The sequence below is a fragment of the Monopterus albus genome, unplaced genomic scaffold, assembly GCF_001952655.1.
Source record: "Monopterus albus unplaced genomic scaffold, M_albus_1.0 scaffold18.1, whole genome shotgun sequence".
Lineage (NCBI taxonomy): Eukaryota > Metazoa > Chordata > Actinopteri > Synbranchiformes > Synbranchidae > Monopterus > Monopterus albus.
The window spans coordinates 5,315,751-5,336,113 of NW_018127898.1; the positions used below are offsets into that span (position 1 = coordinate 5,315,751).

At 39.6% G+C, this 20,363-nt stretch overlaps 1 protein-coding gene and 1 long non-coding RNA gene across 2 annotated transcripts in view; both read right to left on the minus strand.

The window, feature by feature from the left end:
• The window catches only part of prickle2b (prickle homolog 2b), a 93,132-nt gene extending 83,360 nt beyond the window's left edge, over window positions 1–9,772 (minus strand). The window contains exons 1-2 of the mRNA XM_020592870.1: window positions 9,578–9,772; window positions 9,005–9,090 (exon numbers count right to left, since the gene is read on the minus strand). Coding sequence (XP_020448526.1) covers window positions 9,005–9,090; window positions 9,578–9,619 — 128 coding nt within the window. The 5' untranslated portion in view covers window positions 9,620–9,772. The remainder of the gene's footprint in view (window positions 1–9,004; window positions 9,091–9,577) is intronic.
• A 5,557-nt stretch (window positions 9,773–15,329) lies between these two features.
• LOC109956255 (uncharacterized) lies at window positions 15,330–20,363 on the minus strand. Its single transcript, XR_002274384.1, has 4 exons — window positions 20,339–20,363; window positions 18,480–18,584; window positions 17,254–17,359; window positions 15,330–16,878 (listed from the first exon to the last, which is right to left on the minus strand). It is a non-coding gene; the product is annotated as an uncharacterized LOC109956255 (long non-coding RNA).

The window sequence follows — 20,363 nt, forward strand, 5'->3', positions numbered from 1 at the left end:
AGGTGCGATTTAAAAAGGTAATGTGATCACACTATCTGCTTGGATATATGTTATAAGAAGCGCAGTAATATGCTGTTCATTGAGAGTAGTTTGGCATTCTGTATTACTACTTTTTGCTACAGAAAATAAATGAACAATAGCCTGGTAAGTGACTGTTAAGTCTATATTCCTCACTCATCATTCTTAAATAGATCATTTTACAAGATCAAGTAAGGAACAATCAAACTTTACAAGAACAAGTTAAATACTTAACTATACCATCATATGTAGGGGCTGTAACCAATATCAAATACAGTTATATTCTTATCTATATAACCACATGTGTGTAGAGACTGTAACCACTGTCTGTTTATCTTTTCAGATGTGGTTAACCACGACTTCCTTATCTCTGGCTGCAGATGCAGGGGTGTGGGAGGGTACCCCCGGGGGCCACGTGGGACCAGGAACCGGAAGAACGAATCTGATTGGATGGGAGGCGGGGCTAAGGGGCGGGGCCACCTGTCAAATTAATTCTGATGAGATGTGGTACCTTTACTGTGTGTGTCTGGCTTCCAGTCCATTTTAGAATTGATTTTAAAGTTATTGATTTTTATTTTTAAGGCTCTTAATGGTTTGGCACCATTTTACCTCACCAAATTAGTGCATTGGCACAAACCTACAAGGTCCCTCAGATCTTCAAACCAGTTTCTTTTAGAGGTTCCCAGGGCCAGATATAAACGCTGGGGTGATCGTGCTTTTACTGTTGCAGCTCCTAAATTGTGGAATATTGTACCTTTTAAGGTTAGATCAGCTACTGACCTCATTACTTTTAAATCATTGCTTTAAATATTTATTTGCCTTGGCTTTTAATACACATTAATACGCATTCCTTTTGAACGCATGTCATCTGTGTTATTGTGCCATTTTTTTTTTTTTTTGCACTGATCTTATTCTATTTTAGTCATTTATTGTGGTTTTATTCTCTCATGTAAAGTACTTTAAAAACATCCAGTTGACCAAAGTGCTATATAAATAAATTTGATTTGATTTGCAAGCAACCTGTGATTTACTGCACAGCTGGTAAATTACAGCTGTGAGCTTGTGCACCTCTAGTGGAACACCATAGGGCTCAGAATGTGAATAGAACAGAAAGAAAATGAAGGTGAGAAGGTGTGTGTGCGCTCCAGCATAAAATGAAAACTGCTTTGGACCGGTGATAATATGTTTCACACCTTTCTTACTCACTGTGTGTGTGTGTGTGTGTGTGTGTGTGTGTGTGTGTGTCAGAGACAGAGAAAAATATACAGAAAAATATGGGGTGGGGTGATTGTTGCAAGAAATGGAGACACACACTTTCTTTCTTTAAGTAGCATTAAAAGCTACAATATGTAACTTAAGGCAGCGTTATCATGAAACTTCAAATCAATCCACTCTGCTCCGCCCAGCTCTCCCTCTCCCTGCTCCACTATGCTCTACTAAATTCTGCTATGCTCCATCACACTCTCTACAGCTCTTCAGATATTTGTCATTATGAAATTATAAAGTACAAGGATTCAACAATACTTACTGATCAAGCAGAAATAATTGAAAACAGAAATAATAGAAAATCTCTGATTGGTTAGAGAGGTCAATCCCACTCAAAACCTTTTAGGAGCTAATATCTCTGCACTGCTGCCAGAGCTGTTCAATGAGTCTGGGTCACAGGAGGCATTGACAGCACCTCTCCACCTTAAGACACATTTTGGAGCATGTTTCTACAACAGAAATGTTTGAAAAAGTACATACTGTAGCTTTAAGCAAATGAATGGCTCAGTTATGCAATTTATCAAAGATGCTTTTGTACAAAGCACAGGGACCAAAATTCATTTGTAATTTTACAGGGAAATATTAGATCAAATGAAAAGCTGAGCATTCCACCAGCCAAAGTACATCGAATAACTAACAGGTCAAAATGAATTGAATTAACTCTAACGGGGGTGGGTGGGAATTGTAAGTGTGAGTGCAGTAAATACTAACTTATCACACATATGACAGTGGTGAACCTGCCTCCCTTTATGTCCTGTGACAGTTCAAAGGCAGCTTAGCAGGCCAAGTCATGGATCAACAGAAGTCAGGGAGAATTACAGTTTGTTAATGTGAGAAGCGGTACATGGCTACAAGCATGTTGTGCTAATTTACAGTAACAGTAGAGTGCATCACAGTTACACAGCATAATTGGAGTTTAAATTCAGAGCTAGGTCATTTTCACTTGTGCCATGTAAATTAGTATTTAGGACCCAAATGCAGACAATACACACACACACACACACACACACACACACCACTGAGAGGCAACGCAGAAGTAGCATGGACAGGGCTTTAGTCTAAACAATGGTAATTAAAGGGAGGAACACTGTGTCAAACGCTAAGGATAGGATGAATAAACCAGGACCTGACAAAGAACATGAGGTGAGAAAGGACAAGTGACCACTGGACATAGACTGAGGAACAAAAGCTTAGGTGTCACTCAAAAGCTATAACACAAATATCAAAACTATACAAGGCTCTCCTGAAGGCAATACTCAAAACAGCAAACTAGGTTGGCTGGGTCACCAGTCCATGAAGGAACAATACCCAGATGCAAAGAAGCAATGAAGCCTGTACAAGAACATGGAAGGCATGGACCCTGAGATAACTCCGCCGACCAGAAAACTAGAGTCCTACATGAACATGGTAAACATGAAGCTAGAAACAGGATGCTGCCCAGAAGCTGTGAGGGAGAAGTGTGTGTGAAGACGTGACTACAGGCAAAACTCAGTCGAGCAATGCGAGGAAAACTGTGAACACAGAACTATGGAAAACGAATGCTGGCTGAGATGCAAGAGAGTCATGTTGAGTGCTTCTCTGAAGACAATCTGGCATTCTGTGCATGTGGACTAGAGACAGATATACAGAGTCCTTGATTAATGTAATTGAAAACTGGTGAGTGTAATGAGAACGAGAGAAGTGAGTGGTAACAAGAACAAACAATGCAGAAGTCCATCAAAATAAAAGCATGGAAGAGGAAATACATGGAATTGTGACATTTCCACCATCACTGATATGTCTGATTCATTTGAATGACTGATATGTACAGAAACATCTAGTTAATAAGAACAAGACAAGATTTAGTGACAATATATTTTCAGTTTATATCCATGCATGGGCCTATTTATGAGCATATTTGGCTTAACACACACACACACACACACACACACCTTCTTCTACAAGGGGCTAATCCAAGTGTATGAGCACCTGTGAGAGATGACCTTGATAAGACAAGCAGAGAAAATACAAGACATGTGGGCCAGAGTACAGCTACTTTACTGAAGCAGCATTAGAAGACATTACACAGCCTCACACAACTGTCTTATACAATAAACTTCTATTAAGACTATATGAACAATGTATGCTGATTTAGTCAGATAACAGAGATGCACTTTGTGCACATTGAGTACCATGATAATTTTTGATCATGACACTAATGTGGAGGCTTATTTTTATCATTTAGTTGAAAAAAAATCAACTGGACTAGATTTCTATGTCAAATTTTTTCCTGAAAGTTTTTTTCAGCTTATTATGACCTGGATGACTGAGAATCTGCACAGACATTTTATCAGTTAGCTTCTTCTTAACAGACTCTATCCTATTGTGATAATTTGGCTGTTCTCCAAGACTCCATGACACCACCACCAGTGTAGACCTTGTTGTAAACAAAGTGGCTACTGGAATTCTGTGTGTCTAAGTTGGACACGTTTGCCTCCTGCTGGTCACTTTAGTGACCTTCACCAGCACAGAGGAAAATAGCTTTGGAACTACTTAAGTGAGCCTCTTTAAATTTGATATTGAAATGCCAAGTAATGTTTTAAAACTATTTTAAAAGGGTGGTGCAAATAGAGTTAAAATGAGAAGAGATACAGAAGTGTAAATAGATGTGGTATCAGTCAAAGAATCAACAAAAAACACGTACTACCATTTAAAGATGTGATACAAAACACTATACTGGAAAAACAATACAGAAAAAAAAAAAACTTGTGACAGTTGTACAGTATAATTATATACAGTATATATTATAAGAATAATTGTACTGCTGAGCTGGCTCGGTGACCTTTGAATGGCTCTGCTTGAATAACACAAAAAAAGAGACATCATAAAGGTAAGGATGAAGTCAGCATCTCTCTGTCTGAGGAGCCAGAGTGAGAAAATGGTTCTTATTTTGACAGGTGACCACTGAGCCGTTTCCTTCCATCTGTTTTAGCTCATGTAGTTTCATTTGACTGAATAACTGAACACTTCTGTCACGCTCATTTAGTTTCACTTGATGGTGAAATGAGAAAAATGTACATTCAGGCCTTTGGTCAATAAACATACACATCATTGCTACTGTATCTGGAGTGCATAGGGTAGGCTGTCAGAAATGCCATGCCATACTAATGATGCCCAACATTACAAAAACAATTGCAAGCATTGAGCACTAGAGCAAACCCACACTGCTGTGACCGTCATGCATAACAATCAGAGTCTGAATCATTACAGTTAAATCAAGAGCTGTATTCTGTACTTGTTCCACTGTGTAATATAGGCTGAATGAGGTGAGAGGAAAACAAAGGTGAGATGGCAGACTGGAAGAAATGAGAATGAGACGACGCTAGAGAGGAGAAGACAAAAAAAAGAAAAGAAAAAACACACACACACACACACACACACACACACACAACAGCAGCAGAGAATGAAAGGAGAAGGATGGGAACAGACAAGTTCAGCCCAACACTGTTTGAGAACCTAAAGGTCAACGTATGATTTATACAAGGGCTTCACAGCTCCCTGGGTTTGTATTATCTCTGAACACCAGCCATTTATCACATGATCCTGGAGCCCCTTCAAAATAAATCTCATCTAAATGACAGACAACACACACCATTAACACAATAAAACAGCCCATCTTAACCAGCCATTTTCCTCCTGACCCATACTGTATGGGTGCTACCACAGATGTTACTGCTGCTTCCAAAAACAAGCCCACAGAGAAGACAGCAGGGCACAGGAATGTTTTCATCCTGGGAAACTATCAAAGAAGGCTGCGTACCTTCTTCAACGCAATGCACAGACAGCTTTAGTGATTAATCTGTTACGTTTCTATTGTGACACCGACCACCAGTGGCTGCTTCTTTCCATCTCCCCCTTCACCTCAGCTCTTCTTCTTCCCTGTCACAATAGCCAGAGCCCATTCATATGCCTGGGCGCCCTGACAGTTTTATTTGCCAGGCTGTCTTGTTAACACAGTGAATAGCTGCGTCGCCCTGTGTTATGCAGATTAGACTGGGTTACCGAGGGGACAGACGTCATCAAGGCATTCAGGGCTGGGTTAAACCTCAACCCCAAACCCTGTTGTTTTACTACAGCCGTCCTCTTTTCATCTCCTCTTCTGCCTCCCCACCACTAGCCAGCTATAGTTTCCAACTAAAGCCCTGTTGCAAACAAGGTCTGGCCTTGTTTAGCTCTAGCAAAACCCACTGCCTTAAATGAAGTTTTAAGCTGTGCTGCTGCCTGGAGGAAATAAAGACATAGTAAATGGCAGGATCTCACGGAATAAATCTTGCTTCATACTTAAGCTGATCTAACCCTCCCCAATAGGTCAAGTGTAACCTTTTAAGCATACATTAGTCGCAGCTCAAACACTCTGGCATCGTGCAGAAGAGAGTCATATGATCAGGCCCATCTGATAGCATATACACACTCAGGCTCATGTTAATAAGCCTGGTAATGAGTCTCATTAGCACAGGGAAAATCAATCAAGCCAAAGGCAAGCATTAATAATTCAAAAGGAGCATGTTACGAAAAGAGAATCTACTCCTGTTCCTAACCCGCCTACAGCAGCTGAAGCAGCTTACTAAGTTACACAAGCATAGTGGCACAAAAGCATCCAGGAAACAGAAACTCTACGTTCATCCATCCATTTTCTACCCACATCAAGGTCACAGAGCTAACAGGGCGAGTGGAGCCACCCAAGGTTCCTTTTCCAGCACCTTTTAGCACCTTATCCCAGAGGATTTGAAAACCTGCTGAGAGAAAAATTAATTATACCAGGTTTTTAACCAAGCCAGTTAACCATGCCAGGCACATTCCACAACAGTGGCAGCCCATGGGCATCCATCCATACACATGAACTGTGACCTGTTCTTTCTTAATTTAAAGAAACAGCTGCTCAATAGCAAACTTCTGGCACACAGGATGAGGCTGGACACCCTGCACTTTCTTCTGCTTGCGGTCACATTCGTTTAGTTACTATGAGAGTTGCTTTTTTTAAATAAATGGTTTTTACTCTAAAGTTTGCAGACACCAGATATTTGGTTTAACACTCACATTGAATTCAGATACCATGTACAGCAAATTCTTTAGGGCAATGTTTTGGTAGGCCTTGGTGATTTTAAATACCCCAAACTAGACAGGCTCCTAAATACACTCGGTCAACTTAGTATAAAAGACTGAAAAACCCCCAGGAGCTAGCTCGCTGAAAGCATCTTATTCAGAGGCAGTGGTCTATGAAAGAGGTAAGAAAGAGCAGAGACAAACTGGAATAAAACCCCAAAAACAACAACAAAAAAAACGTCCATTACTGTATATTCACCTACTGAATATTTAAAGAATCATCAATATTTCAGTGAACTGTGAGACAAACATGTCAAAAGTGTGGGTAGGGGGACTGTAGCATAGCCCAGCACCATTCACTGTACTGTAACATAACAATACTCTGTGCCTCAAACAAACACATCTCTACCAACGTGCATGATCTACTTGTGAGAGAAATATGCCAGGAAACAAAGAAATCACACACCACACAAAGTAAAAAAAAGAAAAGCCAGAATACAACTTGCTTTACAGGAAAACATATATACATATACACATACATGAATTCTACTCATCCAACTTTGGTGTCATGCATTGGTGGATGCTTTATCACAGAGGTTCTCAACCTAGAGGTCACAACACTGAGGAGTCGCAAGATTAATCTGAGGGGTTCTATTGACGATTCAAGGGGTAAGAAAGAACATATTTTGTTTTTGTTAAACAATGCTATGTTTACTTTTTCAGAGCTTTGCTTCACTTATTGCTTTCTTCTTGTGAAATACTTGATAAAATCTCTAAAAACCCTTAAAATAGAACAATCTCAGAAAAACCTTATACAGGTGCTGAACCAACAAGAGCTTAAAAGGCAAAAAGCAAGAAAAAAAAATGTTGCTGCTACTTTTTTCTTGCCTTTTGTCCATAGGTTCACTAGCCACAACATGATTCTTCCTAGCTATAAACTGAATATGGCTGAATGGTGGAAAAATGTTTCAAATGTTGTATCTGAATTCAGTAAAAAGTAAGACTAGACTTTACAGCCATGCTAGCACATTAACAATGCTAACATGTTGATGTAATGTTGACCATGGATGCTTGTACCAAATACTAATCCATCCAATATTTCACTCAAAATCATAAAGGTCAACCTGACGGCACCACATGAACAGATCACCGGTGTCATTAGCAACCATCCTCTGGGGGCCAAACGTGCCCCAGAGGTTTCTGCTGTTAATTTGGTGACTGCCAGTTGTCAGTGTCTCATTTTCCACATGCACTAAAGCCCATATACTGTACTTACATTAGAAAAGCAAAGTACTGTAGTCAGCTAAGCAACAGACACACAGCAAGTGACCAGAGGAGACAGTAGTATCTGTGCACACCTGCATCCACAGACTCCCTGTCTCTAACTTTAGGATAATGAAACTCAACCACATTCCAAAGCACACCTTTACCACCATACCTTGTAAAAATTTGCATGAAAACACCTTTATATTTGTCTGAGAATGAAGTAAGAAATCCTCTGTGACAGTGGCAAAGTTTTTTCCTCAGAAACAAAAACCGGTTAGAGCTATAAAACAGCTTTTAGCCTCTGGACACAAAGTCTGGCTCCATTACTCTGTAGCCACCGACAACGTTTTATTCTAGTTTGCTGGACAGGAAAAAGTTTACTTTGTACTGTGAGATTGCAAAGACAGGGAATTAAAGGCTGCATTCCTGAGCCTGCTGTTGCCCCTGCAATAGTTTACTTTACAGCAAAAGAGGCTGGATGGTCTTTATGGCTCAGACCCTCCCTTTCAATTATGGATCTCTACTAGAAGAAAAGATGTCTGACAAATTCATGGCTCTCATGTTAACCTCAAATAAGGTGGCTCCTCTCTAGTAGACTTTTCTCGTGCCAAAGTTTTATGGGATTTATTCTGTGCTTATGAGGAAAACTGGGATTAAGGATAATTCTGGTGTGCTGCAGAAAGACGTCACACCCTAAGGATTGTGCAAGTGTAAATAAAATTTAAATTGAATTCAGCTATCATACTTTCCTTGCACTGCTTTTTGTTGTTAAGCTTTTAATTTTGGACGTCTCCTCCCCTGCTTATCTTCTACGGATCAAGTCAAGCATCTTATTGTGTTCCACAATAATAATGGAGGATTTGTAATCGGTACATAATGTTCAGAGCATACGCAATTTTATATTCTTTACTGCTGTGACAGAGCAAATGTTGACACAGAAGGCCTGAATCCTCCCTGCTATGTGAAAGGTCTCTAGAGTAAAATCTCTTATTATAGAACACACAGGGGCAGAACAAGGATTTCTTCACAGTACTATGCAGAGCTGGTTCTATTCAAAGTACTAGAGGTCTGGAAGGCTTCCTCCTGAATGCTACTAGTGGTTTCTACACAGTTTATTACTGCAGAATGGGTACTTTGCTAAATTGCTAGCAGCTTAATCAACTGGTTATATGTGGCAGTTGTGGCAAATGGCAAATAATTTGTGTGTTAATTCATGGGTACAAATGGGGGACAGGGGGCATTACACTGAAATGATTTGATATTGACTGCTCTCATCTATAGGATGGAAGCATCTGCACATCACAAAGGCAAACGAACCATGTGGCACAGCATCACCATGAGTTTGGTCCATAAAGTGAAGCCATGCCCTTACCTCCATTTGTGCAGGGCAAAACCAGGACACTGTTCTCCACAGGTGACACAAGACTGTCCTTTCTGTGGCTCATCTGCAGGGTTCAGCTTTGGATAGACACAGAATGATGGGTCACAGCTTGCAGCAGCAGATGAACTACTTTTAAGCATCTCACAACACTGCCCAAGTGTCAGAATTTACTTCGCGTTTAAATATAATTCTTCAAGTAACTTGCATTGATTACCGCTAACAAACAATAAATTAAACTCATAAAATCAATTAAAAGTCGTGCATCAGCAGGTAAAGTGACAAAATTACACATCCTACGTTAAATAACAAAAGCCACTTGCTGAAGCAGAGAAAACGCGTATGTTTCTCGTCCTGTGTGGTTAACGAGGATCGTTCCAATGCGTAATCATAACAGAGCAAATGTAACTTGATGCCCTTAGCAACAGGATAGAGCAGAAACAAGAAAAACTTCACATCAAACTTATATATGTCGCCTGCGTATTCCTTTAATAAAGCGCAAAAGACAAATGGCGACATGTGCCACGGAAACCACCTAAAACCTCTAACTTTTTTTTGCCTGCCTACCGATTTGCTGGGGTCTCTCCTTCGGGAGCTGCGACTGAACATGACAGGCTGATCCCAGGGCGGTAAAGGCACAGTCTGCTACAAATGGCGCACACAGGCAAAAACAGATCGGTGCGCATTCGTTAAAGGTCCCTCACAACTTCTCCAAAGCCACTCAGTCCTGACTGCCGCCTTCTCCTAATAGTTTCTTTAATTAATGAACACGGCTGCGATGTTCCGGAGAACAGCTCCACCCGGTTTCCGCGCAGCCAATGGAATAACAGAAAAATACTTGCAAAAAAAGGACAAACTATAATTATACTTGGATAAAACCACTGATGGTACTGTAAATGGCAGTGTGGGTGAGTTCTGACGTCCAGTCTGAGAACATTTCAAAGCAAATAACAGACCCTGTAATCATTGTGGAAATAAAAGGTTTATGCTTTTATAATCCTTCAAACATTCTACCTTCTGATGACTTGCGCCAGTGTCCTCCCCAAGAATGTCCTTATGTCAAAAGTTTCAATAAACTCCAGTAGGGACTTTCACATCATTCCTGAGTCACAACATAATGTATGTAACCTTGACTGTTCCCACTCACAGTTTAGAGACATTCATGACATCACTTCCCTGTGCTGGATGACTGGTTTCCATCTCACATGCACCCCATGGGGTTGTTTTTCTTCCCTGTGGTCCAACAGTGTTGGCTCTCCGGAGTAAGTGTTGAATAAAGGGTTGTGAGCATCACTGGCACAGCTTCAAGATGTACTTATTCTATATTATTTCTAGACACACATTTTGCCGAAGCCGTTTCTATAGTTATTATGCAGCTCTATCAGCCTCTCTAAAGTTCAAGCATGCGCGTACTGGTCAGTGGTTGTCATGCACAAATGTGTGGCACTTCAGATTTCTCTCTATCAATTTTTTCTTTGCTGTTTTAAATGGAGTGGCACTGTTTCAAAGCTGCCTAGATGACCCACACCTCTGAGATACTGTCCTGCTTTTGGAGTGGAGTTTGAAGGTGCTGTGTAATACTGTAAAAGATCATGAATTGTGCTGGGCTCAGGGAAAGTGGGGTCCAAGAAGAAGTGTGGTTGAACTTCACCTGGATAGTTTTAAATGAACAGTGATTAAAATAATAGTTTAGAATAAGGAACTGTGGTGTTTATATGGGTGGATGGGTAGATATATCAATTGTTTCATACTTAAAATTGGTTTTGGTTGTAGAAACAGTATTAGCAGCACTTGGAACACTAGTATAGCTCAAGTGCTTATATCAGCCCATCCATTAAAGTACAATTAAATCAGGTCTCTGTACAGTTTACTGCATACTCTGTTCTAAATAGCTGTTGCAGACATCACATTCTTCATTGCTCTTTCATTTTCTATCACTTGTCTGAAGTAAGAAAGAAATAAAGGCAACAGAGCAGGTGTCGCTGTGTCAAAACAATATGATTCTGCACTTAACCGAATTGAGAAAGAATAAGAAAGACCGTGAGAAGATCTCTGCTTTCTTTGTCCCAAGGACAGATTGGTAACCTTGAGACACTCAACTGTACCAGAGGATGAAGGAAAAAAAAACAGAGGATCACAGACAAATACATTCCATCACTTACAGCATCCAATCCATTTCCACACTAAGATAAACACAAATTGTATCTGGTGGCTATCCAAAGTATTTGCATGTGCACGCAGGCCAGAGGCTTACTTACTACTAAATCTCAGTTCAAAGTCAGCCTAGATTACCTTGAGGAATGGTGATGATAATGATGGTAGGGGTGGTGCTGATCCTCAGGACTTTAAAGCTCTCTTCATTAAATCTTAAAAGTCTAAACACTCTTGGTGGGATTGTAAACAGCTTGCATTCTATTTCTAGGAGCAAAAATGTGTTGGAAGCCAAGAGAAGCTCCTTTCGGGGTTGTAGATTACAGTGAACACAGTACAGTGAGTGTTAGTGTAGTGAGCTGATAGTGGTCTTTTTTAAGCTGCTGCCACTGTGGAAAAAAACCCCCACATTCTTTGTAAAAGCTTGATCCAGGATTTCTACTGCCATGCATTATCTCACATATCTTGCCAGTGAACTTTAGACCTGCACAAGTCTGTCAAGGCTGGTTCGGGTTCAATGAGCAGTTGCCTACAAGGCGGTGGACATGACATTCACAAGTGTTTGGAACGTCTGGTACAGCCTGAAACCTGCAGCTGCTTAGCTCCCAAGTCTGATCCTTGTGGGAATGTCTCAGAAACAGGCAGAGGAAAAAAAAAAAACTACATTCTGTACTCACCAGAATACAGGCACTGACATATTAACCTTAACCTAACCCAGCTGTTTTGAATGAGCTGGTTTGTTTGAGGTATTCATCACAAAAATTTGATTTGTCATGTATTTCACAATCAAAACATCTGATATCCTCGTCCTTTCATGCTTCAGTTGGCAGAGCCCTTGTTAAAAACAGCGGTATCAAATATTCTTTGTCCATATCCACCCTTATCTGTCTTATTCACACACTTGCACACACAAACACAAAACGCAAGAAAAAAACAACAACCTGGACCAGTAAAAGCAGTAGCTGCATAATTCAGAGACCACTGTCCTTCAGTCAGAAGTAACAGTACATTTAGACAGTTTGCACAAAAAGAAACACATGTGAGTCACAGTTGTATTTTCTGTTTTATTTATTTCTCTTTTTCCAGTTTCTTTTTTGATTACAGCCTATTAAGATGGTGGTAGGACCGGGGCACCGTGTGGAAAACAGGTAAATCCACTATGCCACCTAATATTTTTAAATCACGTTTTCTGTAGAGAGTAACAATGCATGTCACACAGTGGCAACTGCTATTTAAACCATGGTAACATTGCTATGACCCTGTGAAACAAAGATCAAAACCTTTCTTGTGCTTTCCAAAGAAAAGCTGCAATCCGTCTTTGGGCTTTGGAAAAAGTGTTAGCAATATAGCTGAACAGCTGTAAGCATGCTTTGCTCTGGCTCAGGTTCCCCCAGTTGATACCAGGTGTAAATATCATGTTCAATAGCATTTCTGGGACTGGGAGAACTAGCAGCATGTTGTTAGGTATTTTTAGTCAGATAGAAATTGGATAGATACTTTATGTATTAGAAATGTTTAGTGGAGAGAGGATGTCTAGTTAGACTGTTAAATACTTAGTCATGCTTATGAGTTTCTACAGGGTACATCTGGTCAAGGATAACTAGAGAGAAGAGTTGATGACTGTCAGCAGACAGGGTGTTTAATATTATTATTATGATGTGTATAACTGTAGACTTAGCCATAATATGTTCTTATGTTTAAGACACGACATGTTACTAGAGGTCGTGTGAGAATGTTTTTAGTTACACATCACTTAATCAACAGACACACACACACTGATTTGCTTCATGTTTTGACTACTGCTATGGCCAGCTGCAAAGCTGGCAACAGAGACGTCTTGGTTGACGTTTCTGTGTAGTATGGGGCTAGCCCAACTGAGGGGATATAATGTATAGGCCTGGTTCGGTTCAGGGGCTTTCATCTTACATCTGCCTGCGTGCATGTTGGAGGTGCAAGATACCTGAGCGTGTAATGTTAATTTTTGCCTGTGTTCATGGAATAAATCAGCACTGTTTTGAAGTTACTTGGACTGCCTCGTCTCTCAGAGTCAGTATGGTTAAAAAGTACCGGGTACAACAATGTCTTGGTCTGGACATGGACAAATGTTTAAATGCTGTTGAACTGGTGTCTGCTGCTTGGGCTAAGAAGATAACTTCTAATGATGTCACACAAATGTCTATGTCAGTATCATTGTCCGTTGAGTCACTATTTTCCCAGGCTCTCTCATTCACGGGGCGAGAATGGCCAACAAGCAGAGACAGCAAAAAGACCTTCAGGATCAGTGGTGGGACCCTGCATCTGTGCCCTTTGCTGAGTTTCATTCCTCAGATTGCCCAGGCCTGGATAATGGCTGTTATCATCCTGAAACTGCAAAATTGGAAGCCTCTCGCTGCCAGGATCACTCATTTGAAACACAGTAGGGCTGCACACAAAGGTGAGATCCTTCTTTTCTTCCCTTCTATGAGTTTCATTTCTCACGTTGTCTAGGGCTGGAGAAGCTTCCTGCAACCTGGTGGAAACTACTGCTGATTCAGCAGTCACACTATTGTTTTCCTACCTCCATAAAGTTATGGCCAGTTTTTCTTCCATTCATTTTTTGATCGCTAACCACTTCAGCATACTTTCAGCTAAAAAACCCATTCAAATATCAAAACGTTCAGCTCGTTAAAGACGTGTGCTTCCATTCATATTTTTTGTAACCTTTATACTTTTTAAAATACTCTGCTTTTTTCAGGACATTTTTCTCATTGATATGAATGGGTGGAATCTTCAAATCCTCTTAAACTTTGTCCTCTTTCTCCTGTGGTTTTGCTGGCTTCATCAGACCATGACCTCCAGCATGCACTGGGGCAGTTTGCAGCTGAGTGTGAAACAGCGAGGATGAGAGTTAGCACCTCCAAGTCTGAGGCCACGGTGCTCTGCTGGAAAACGGTGGAGTGCTCCCTCTGGGTTGGGAGTTGTTCACAAGTAGTGGTACAACTGAGTGTGAGATTGAATAATGTGGATGTTGTACTGGGCTGTTGTGGTGAAGAAGGAGCTGAGCCAAAAGGCAAAGCTCTCAATTTACCAGTCAGTCTACACTCCAACCCTCACCTGTGGTCACGAGCTCTGGGTAGTGACTGAAAGAATAAGATCACAAATATAACTGAACTGACCTTCCTTTACAGGGTGGCCGGACTTAACCTTAGAGATAGAGTGTAGAGCTTGGACATCTGGGAGAGGCTCAGAGTAGAACTGCCGCTCCTTCGCATTGAAAGGAGCCAGTTGAGGTGGTTCAGGCATCTTATCGGGATGCCTCCAGGGGGCCTCCCTCTAGAGGTTTTCTGGGCACATACATCTGGTAGGAGACCCGGGGGTAGACCCAGAACACACTGGAAAGATTATATATCTCATCTGGCCTGGGAATGGCTCAGAATCCTGCCAGAGGAGTTGGAACACGCCGCTAGGGAGAGAGACATCTGGACTATTTTGCTGAACCTGTTGCCACCATGACCCAATCTTGGATAAGCGAATGATGATGGATGGATGGAAGCTCACATGAAGGCCCATTTACATGCCATATTTTCAAATTAAAAGCCTCTCTTCAGTTCAAGGCCTGCAGTTAGTTACAGGAAGTGGTGTTGCGCTGAAATACTGTATGTCAGATTTTCAAAATAAAAACCCAAGATAACTTAAGATCACATGAAGACCGGGTAAAATGTCAGATTTTCACATTAACTGCCCCTTATTAGTTAGGAAACTACCAGAAACTGTAGTATTGTTGATTTTCAAAATAAAAGCCTGCCATTACTGCCAAGAAGTTACAAGGTCACGCTATAACAAGCTGTATTTTCACAATAAAAACCCCAGATTGTTAAGTGATCTTAGATTAATGGTCTAAATCATTGGATTTTCAAAATAAAACTCTTCAAATGCACAAAGTTACCAGACACTGTGGCAGTCAGTGCCAGGAAGCTACCGTGATCTTGTCATGTATGCTAGACTTTCAAAATACAAACCCAGATTTTAAAGTGAAAACTCCTCAGACCCAGGAGCTTTTACATTTTTCACATTAAAAGCTGTAGCTAAACACCATGGAAATCAGGACTGTGATTTAAAATACATGTTAAACTTTATTTTGACAAATAGTTCTGTCCTTTTACAACTTTAAGCCATTTTATTTCTACTTCTCAGTTTGGTATTAAACCTTCCAGCGATGCTTTTCAGTTCTCAGCATGTTTAGATAACGAAGCTCCCAACTTCAGCTTTTCTTTTCATATTATAGGATCATTTAGCTTTGCATCTCAATCTTCAGCTGCTTCAGTAATAAATTTCAGCCATCTTTAGCAGTGCTAGCGTAATTTATTCAACAGTCAGCATTCACATGCATTTTCTTCAGGAAATGCCCCTTCTAGTTTTGTGTTGATACTATATGGTAATTCATAGTCATTTGTGGACAAAGCCTATGTACATTCACATAAAGAAAAGGTAAAATAAATATTTACATTTAAAATGAGGTGCATATAAAGACACTTTACATTGTTAAACTTCAATAATACATGTCCACTTACCTGGTAAACACGGGGCAAATGTGTAAAACAAGATACATACAAATTAAATATCATAGTAATCCCTTCATTTACTGTTTGACACCTGAGAACTCTGTTGACTGAACTACACTATATTTTGACATTCACACAGAGAAGAGCATTTGTCAGAAATGCACAAAATGCTTACTCCCCCATTTCATATTTGTATAGCGGCAGAAGACTGTAAAATTCCCTTTGGCTGAAGTGTGCACAGCATCATATAAGACATTGAAATAGCACCATACTAAATTTCTTATAAAAGCAAATATGGCTTCTTAACAATGTGTGCATACACTATGTACCCTACATACCTACTTTACACACTTAAGTCTTAAAGAATGTAAAGACCCATTTCTTCTTGCATCTTCATGACTTATTTCTCAATTCTTCATGTGTCTTCAAAAAAAAAACTGTATATCACTTGTTAAAGACACACAAAGCCATACATATACAAAAAGTACCCTGATATTGTTACAAAAACAAGTCAGAATGCGCACAACAGGAGCATATCAGTATATACAGTGTGCACAGGCTCTTAAAAACAAAGCTGGAGAGAAGAATGTGTGACATTGGAGGCCAGTGGTTTATAGGTAGCATCTGGCCTAAGGTGGAGTCTTTTTTCCCCCTGACTTCTTTTAAGTCGCTTCAGATAAGATAACCTGTCTGCTCTGTAAAAGCTAAAAGGCTAATGGCCCTCTCTGGTCGTTGCACACTACCTGAGGGATGTACAGACTAAGCTCCTTCTCTCTGATGTCTGGCAGAATAATCTTTCTGGTTTGGTTTTTGTAACCTACAACAACATTATTGAAGTAAAGACAACAAGGATCATATGGCTGTAACACACGCACTGTGCTATAACAACAGTGCTAGTGGCTAATATTCAAAGTGGAAGGCACATTCTGGCAAAATTCTGATAAATGGCACTGGTGTGGTGTTTGATATTGACAACAAAACCCTGGAATTATATTATGATATAAAAATATATGGAGATTACAATAAATAAGACATTTTTATGCTGCTATGTACAGTACTTACACATCATTAATTTACAATTTACACACATTAGAGTGAAAAAGAAGTGAAGGACAGGTCTGAGCTCTAGGTCGGCTGTAGCACCAAAAAGAGGGGATGTACTGACATGATGAGCACCTGAAGAGGATGGTTGAGATGAATGAGGATTGATGCAAAAAAAAGTCATGAACTGACTTTAACATTTAAATATACTGATAGCAATGCACAGCATTATAAAGACTGGATAATATGAGCAGTAATGTAGATTTTAGTACTAAGTTCAATACTAATATTAATACTGGCACAAATCATCCTTTATGAACACTTAAAAAACATTACCCTGTATACTACCTTAGACTTTGCTGTGTAAATCTAATGAAGTCCTTATCAATTTGAAAGTTAGAGCAAGTACCAGTCATGCATTTTGAAATTTTAGGAGTGGGGCTAAACTCTTGCCTTTATTTGAATTACATAATGTACCTTTTTAATCAAACTACTGTAGTTATTCCTCACCTGTTTAAAGGAGTTGGATCTATTCCACTGTCACTGGCAGACGGGAGCCTGCCGGTGTACATTTTCCACAGTAGCCTCCGCACTTTCCCAACACTCTGCTACCATCCTGTGGACACAAGAGAAATACTAAGAATTACACTTGATCCTGCCTTTGAAGCTTAGATGAACACAAGTTAAGATCTATAAATATGAGATAGTAATTTTTCAGGATCACTGTATGCTTCTGTGATGAAGAAATCTTTGGTTGAAGCATTATTTCACCTGTCACTGATCTGAAACATCAGTATAAACAGATCTAGGTTATGCTTCTTCAAGTAGTTTGAGAATTTCACAGCTTTGAAAGAGATTTGTGACTGCACTGTTTTGATGAGAGTGAAGTGTGCTTTTCCTTTTCCAAAAGGTGACAAAGACTGATGTCCACCAGGCTGGTTGTGGCCAGGTGTGAATTGAGTAATCACTCACAGCAGCAAGCAGATAAATACAAGCTAATTAATCACCAGCGCTTCACTGGAACAATTTGAATGCAGCATAATTGGTTGTTTCACACAAACATTTAGAAACAAAAAGGAAACTGCATCAGACAAACACAGCAAAAGCACTGTCCTGTCACATGAAAGCCACAGTGTATAGAGAGTGGTTTGTCTGATCTCCTCTAAAGCACTCTCTCCATTCCACTGTCACAACCTGGCTTTATTTAAACTCCCTGGGGTCGACTGGCTATGGATGTCAGACTGTGAACATGTTTTGGCATCTTCCCTGTCTCCTGTTTTCGCCTTTCTACCAAGCACGCTCCAGCTTGATCTCCATTTCAAAAGTGGAGAGAAGAGGGGAATGGGGGGGTGGGGGGGGCACTTGAGAGAGCAGCTGCCCAGTAAAGGTTATTTGTCAGTGTGTTTATGCAGAGAAATGAAGCCAGGAATACACAGCCCACTTGGGACTATGCCCACCTGGAGCTCTGAAGCCAAGAGAGGAGAGAGAGTGAGGGGAGGGATGGGGTGTGAGAGGCAACAGGACAGAATAGAGGAAACAATAAAAGGATGTTAGCATTTAAACTTTGGATTATTTAGTTCTGTGATGCCCAATACCTCACTAAATATCATCATGGGTCCGTAATGAGGTAATTTTTCTTTATGTTTTTAAATGGTTTTCAAAACAAGACAATTATAAAATCATACAGTGTGCCTATATTTTGTGAATTTTCCCAGTATATCACAAGTTACTAGTACCTGTGATTTTTGTACATCGGCTACAGCGAAGTTACCCTGGGAGATCCACAAGGCGTCTTTAGCCACTTTAAAACCTGTTCCTGAGAGGCTGATCCTGAAGCGGCCCTAAAAGAAGAATGAAATACACAGTGAGAGACAATATAAATGAAGTTATCACATGACAATGTATTTAAAGAGTTGGGAGAAATGACTAACTTTCACTGTGTACTTTGATGAAGAGACTTTTAAATGTCTGATTTACCATAAGCGGCAGAAAGGAGTACTAAAGTATTAAAGGGTCAAGAGAAAGAACTGGCTCACTGGATTTCAAGAAACAGCAAAGCTATGCAAAATTACTAATAAATTACTAATAATTACTAATAAAGAAGTACTCAGATCCTTTACTTAAGTAAAAGTAGCAATATAACAGTGAAGAAATACTTTGTTGCAAGTAAAAGTCCTGCATTCAAAACATTACTTAAGTAAAATTCTTGGGTGATCTTATATTTAGACTAGGTGTTTGTTGTTTTTGGCTTTAAACTCTTTATTTGACTCCAGAAGAGCCCTGCACAAGAATTCCTATATGCCTAGACTGTGTGTTTATGCATACATGGCAAATAAAAATCTTGAATCTTAAAAGTACAAAAGTAAAAGTACTCATTATGCCAAATGGCACATTTCACATTCCTGTATATCATATTATAATTACTGATGCATTTATTATGTACATCACATTTAATGTTGCAGCTGGTAAAGCGGGAGCTAGTTTTAACTAGCTTATATGCTTATAATCTGAATTACTGCTGGGTAGCTTGTGAATTTCCCACCAGGGATCAACAAAGTCTTATAATCATACTGTAATTTTCTATATTAATCTGGTTCTGAAAAGTCGTAGTAAAAAAGTAAATAGAAAGGTAAGTAGTAACTAAAGTTATAAAATAAATGTAGTGGAGTAAAAAAGTGCAGTATTTACCTCTAAAATGTAATGAAATCAAAGCATGATGCAGCTAAGAATGAAAATACCCAAGTAAAGAACAGATACGTCAAAATTGTACTTAAGTAAAGTACTTGAGTAAATGTACTTAGCTACTTTCCACCACAGGCAAAAAAAAAAAAAATGCAAAAAAGACAAGCAAATAGCAAGACTAAGGTTGAAGGGATCGACTCGCTGTCTTAATGTATTTAGCATCATTTGTTCTCAACATTTATTATTCATATTTGCAAATCCATGTGTTCTTATGTGATTTTTTTGGTCTCAAAAACACACAACAAGTAATGTTTTTGCCTCTAAGCTTCTCTCTTAATGTGGAAACTACTTAAACATAGCCATTGAGGAACTTTTTATGCAATCAAAGACCTCATAATTTACAAATTAAGCAGTGATTATAACTAATAGAGCTCATTATTTAGGGTGCTCTTTATTTAAGAGAGTTTATAAGGAATTCAAACAAAGCAAATATTGTAATCTTGAGACAAATTTTAATTTATCCTTTATTTAATTGGGTGTAACCTCATTGAGATTGACATCTCTTTTTCAACAGTTACCTGGCCAAGCGGGCATTACAAATATATCAATTCAGTGAGTGAAAGTTAGTTTCATTTAGCTATATTACCTGAGTAAAATTATCCATTTAAGTAGCATACAGACCAAACATGGTAGCAGGAAAAGCACAGGTGCAACATAACATTAAAACAACAGCTTACTATTTGTCTGTTCTAAGGCCCTGGTGTTGTAAATTTTTGCATAACTGAATGGCTACCTATAATACTTAAAGGAACCAAGCTGCTATTAACGTTATTAGTTGCACTGTCAACAGTCTGCTGTGAAAAAGGTTAGTTTGCCCTGCTGACATATCTCTCACAGTTGTTGTCACTCTCACCTGTGGACAAGGGGTGGCGCTATAG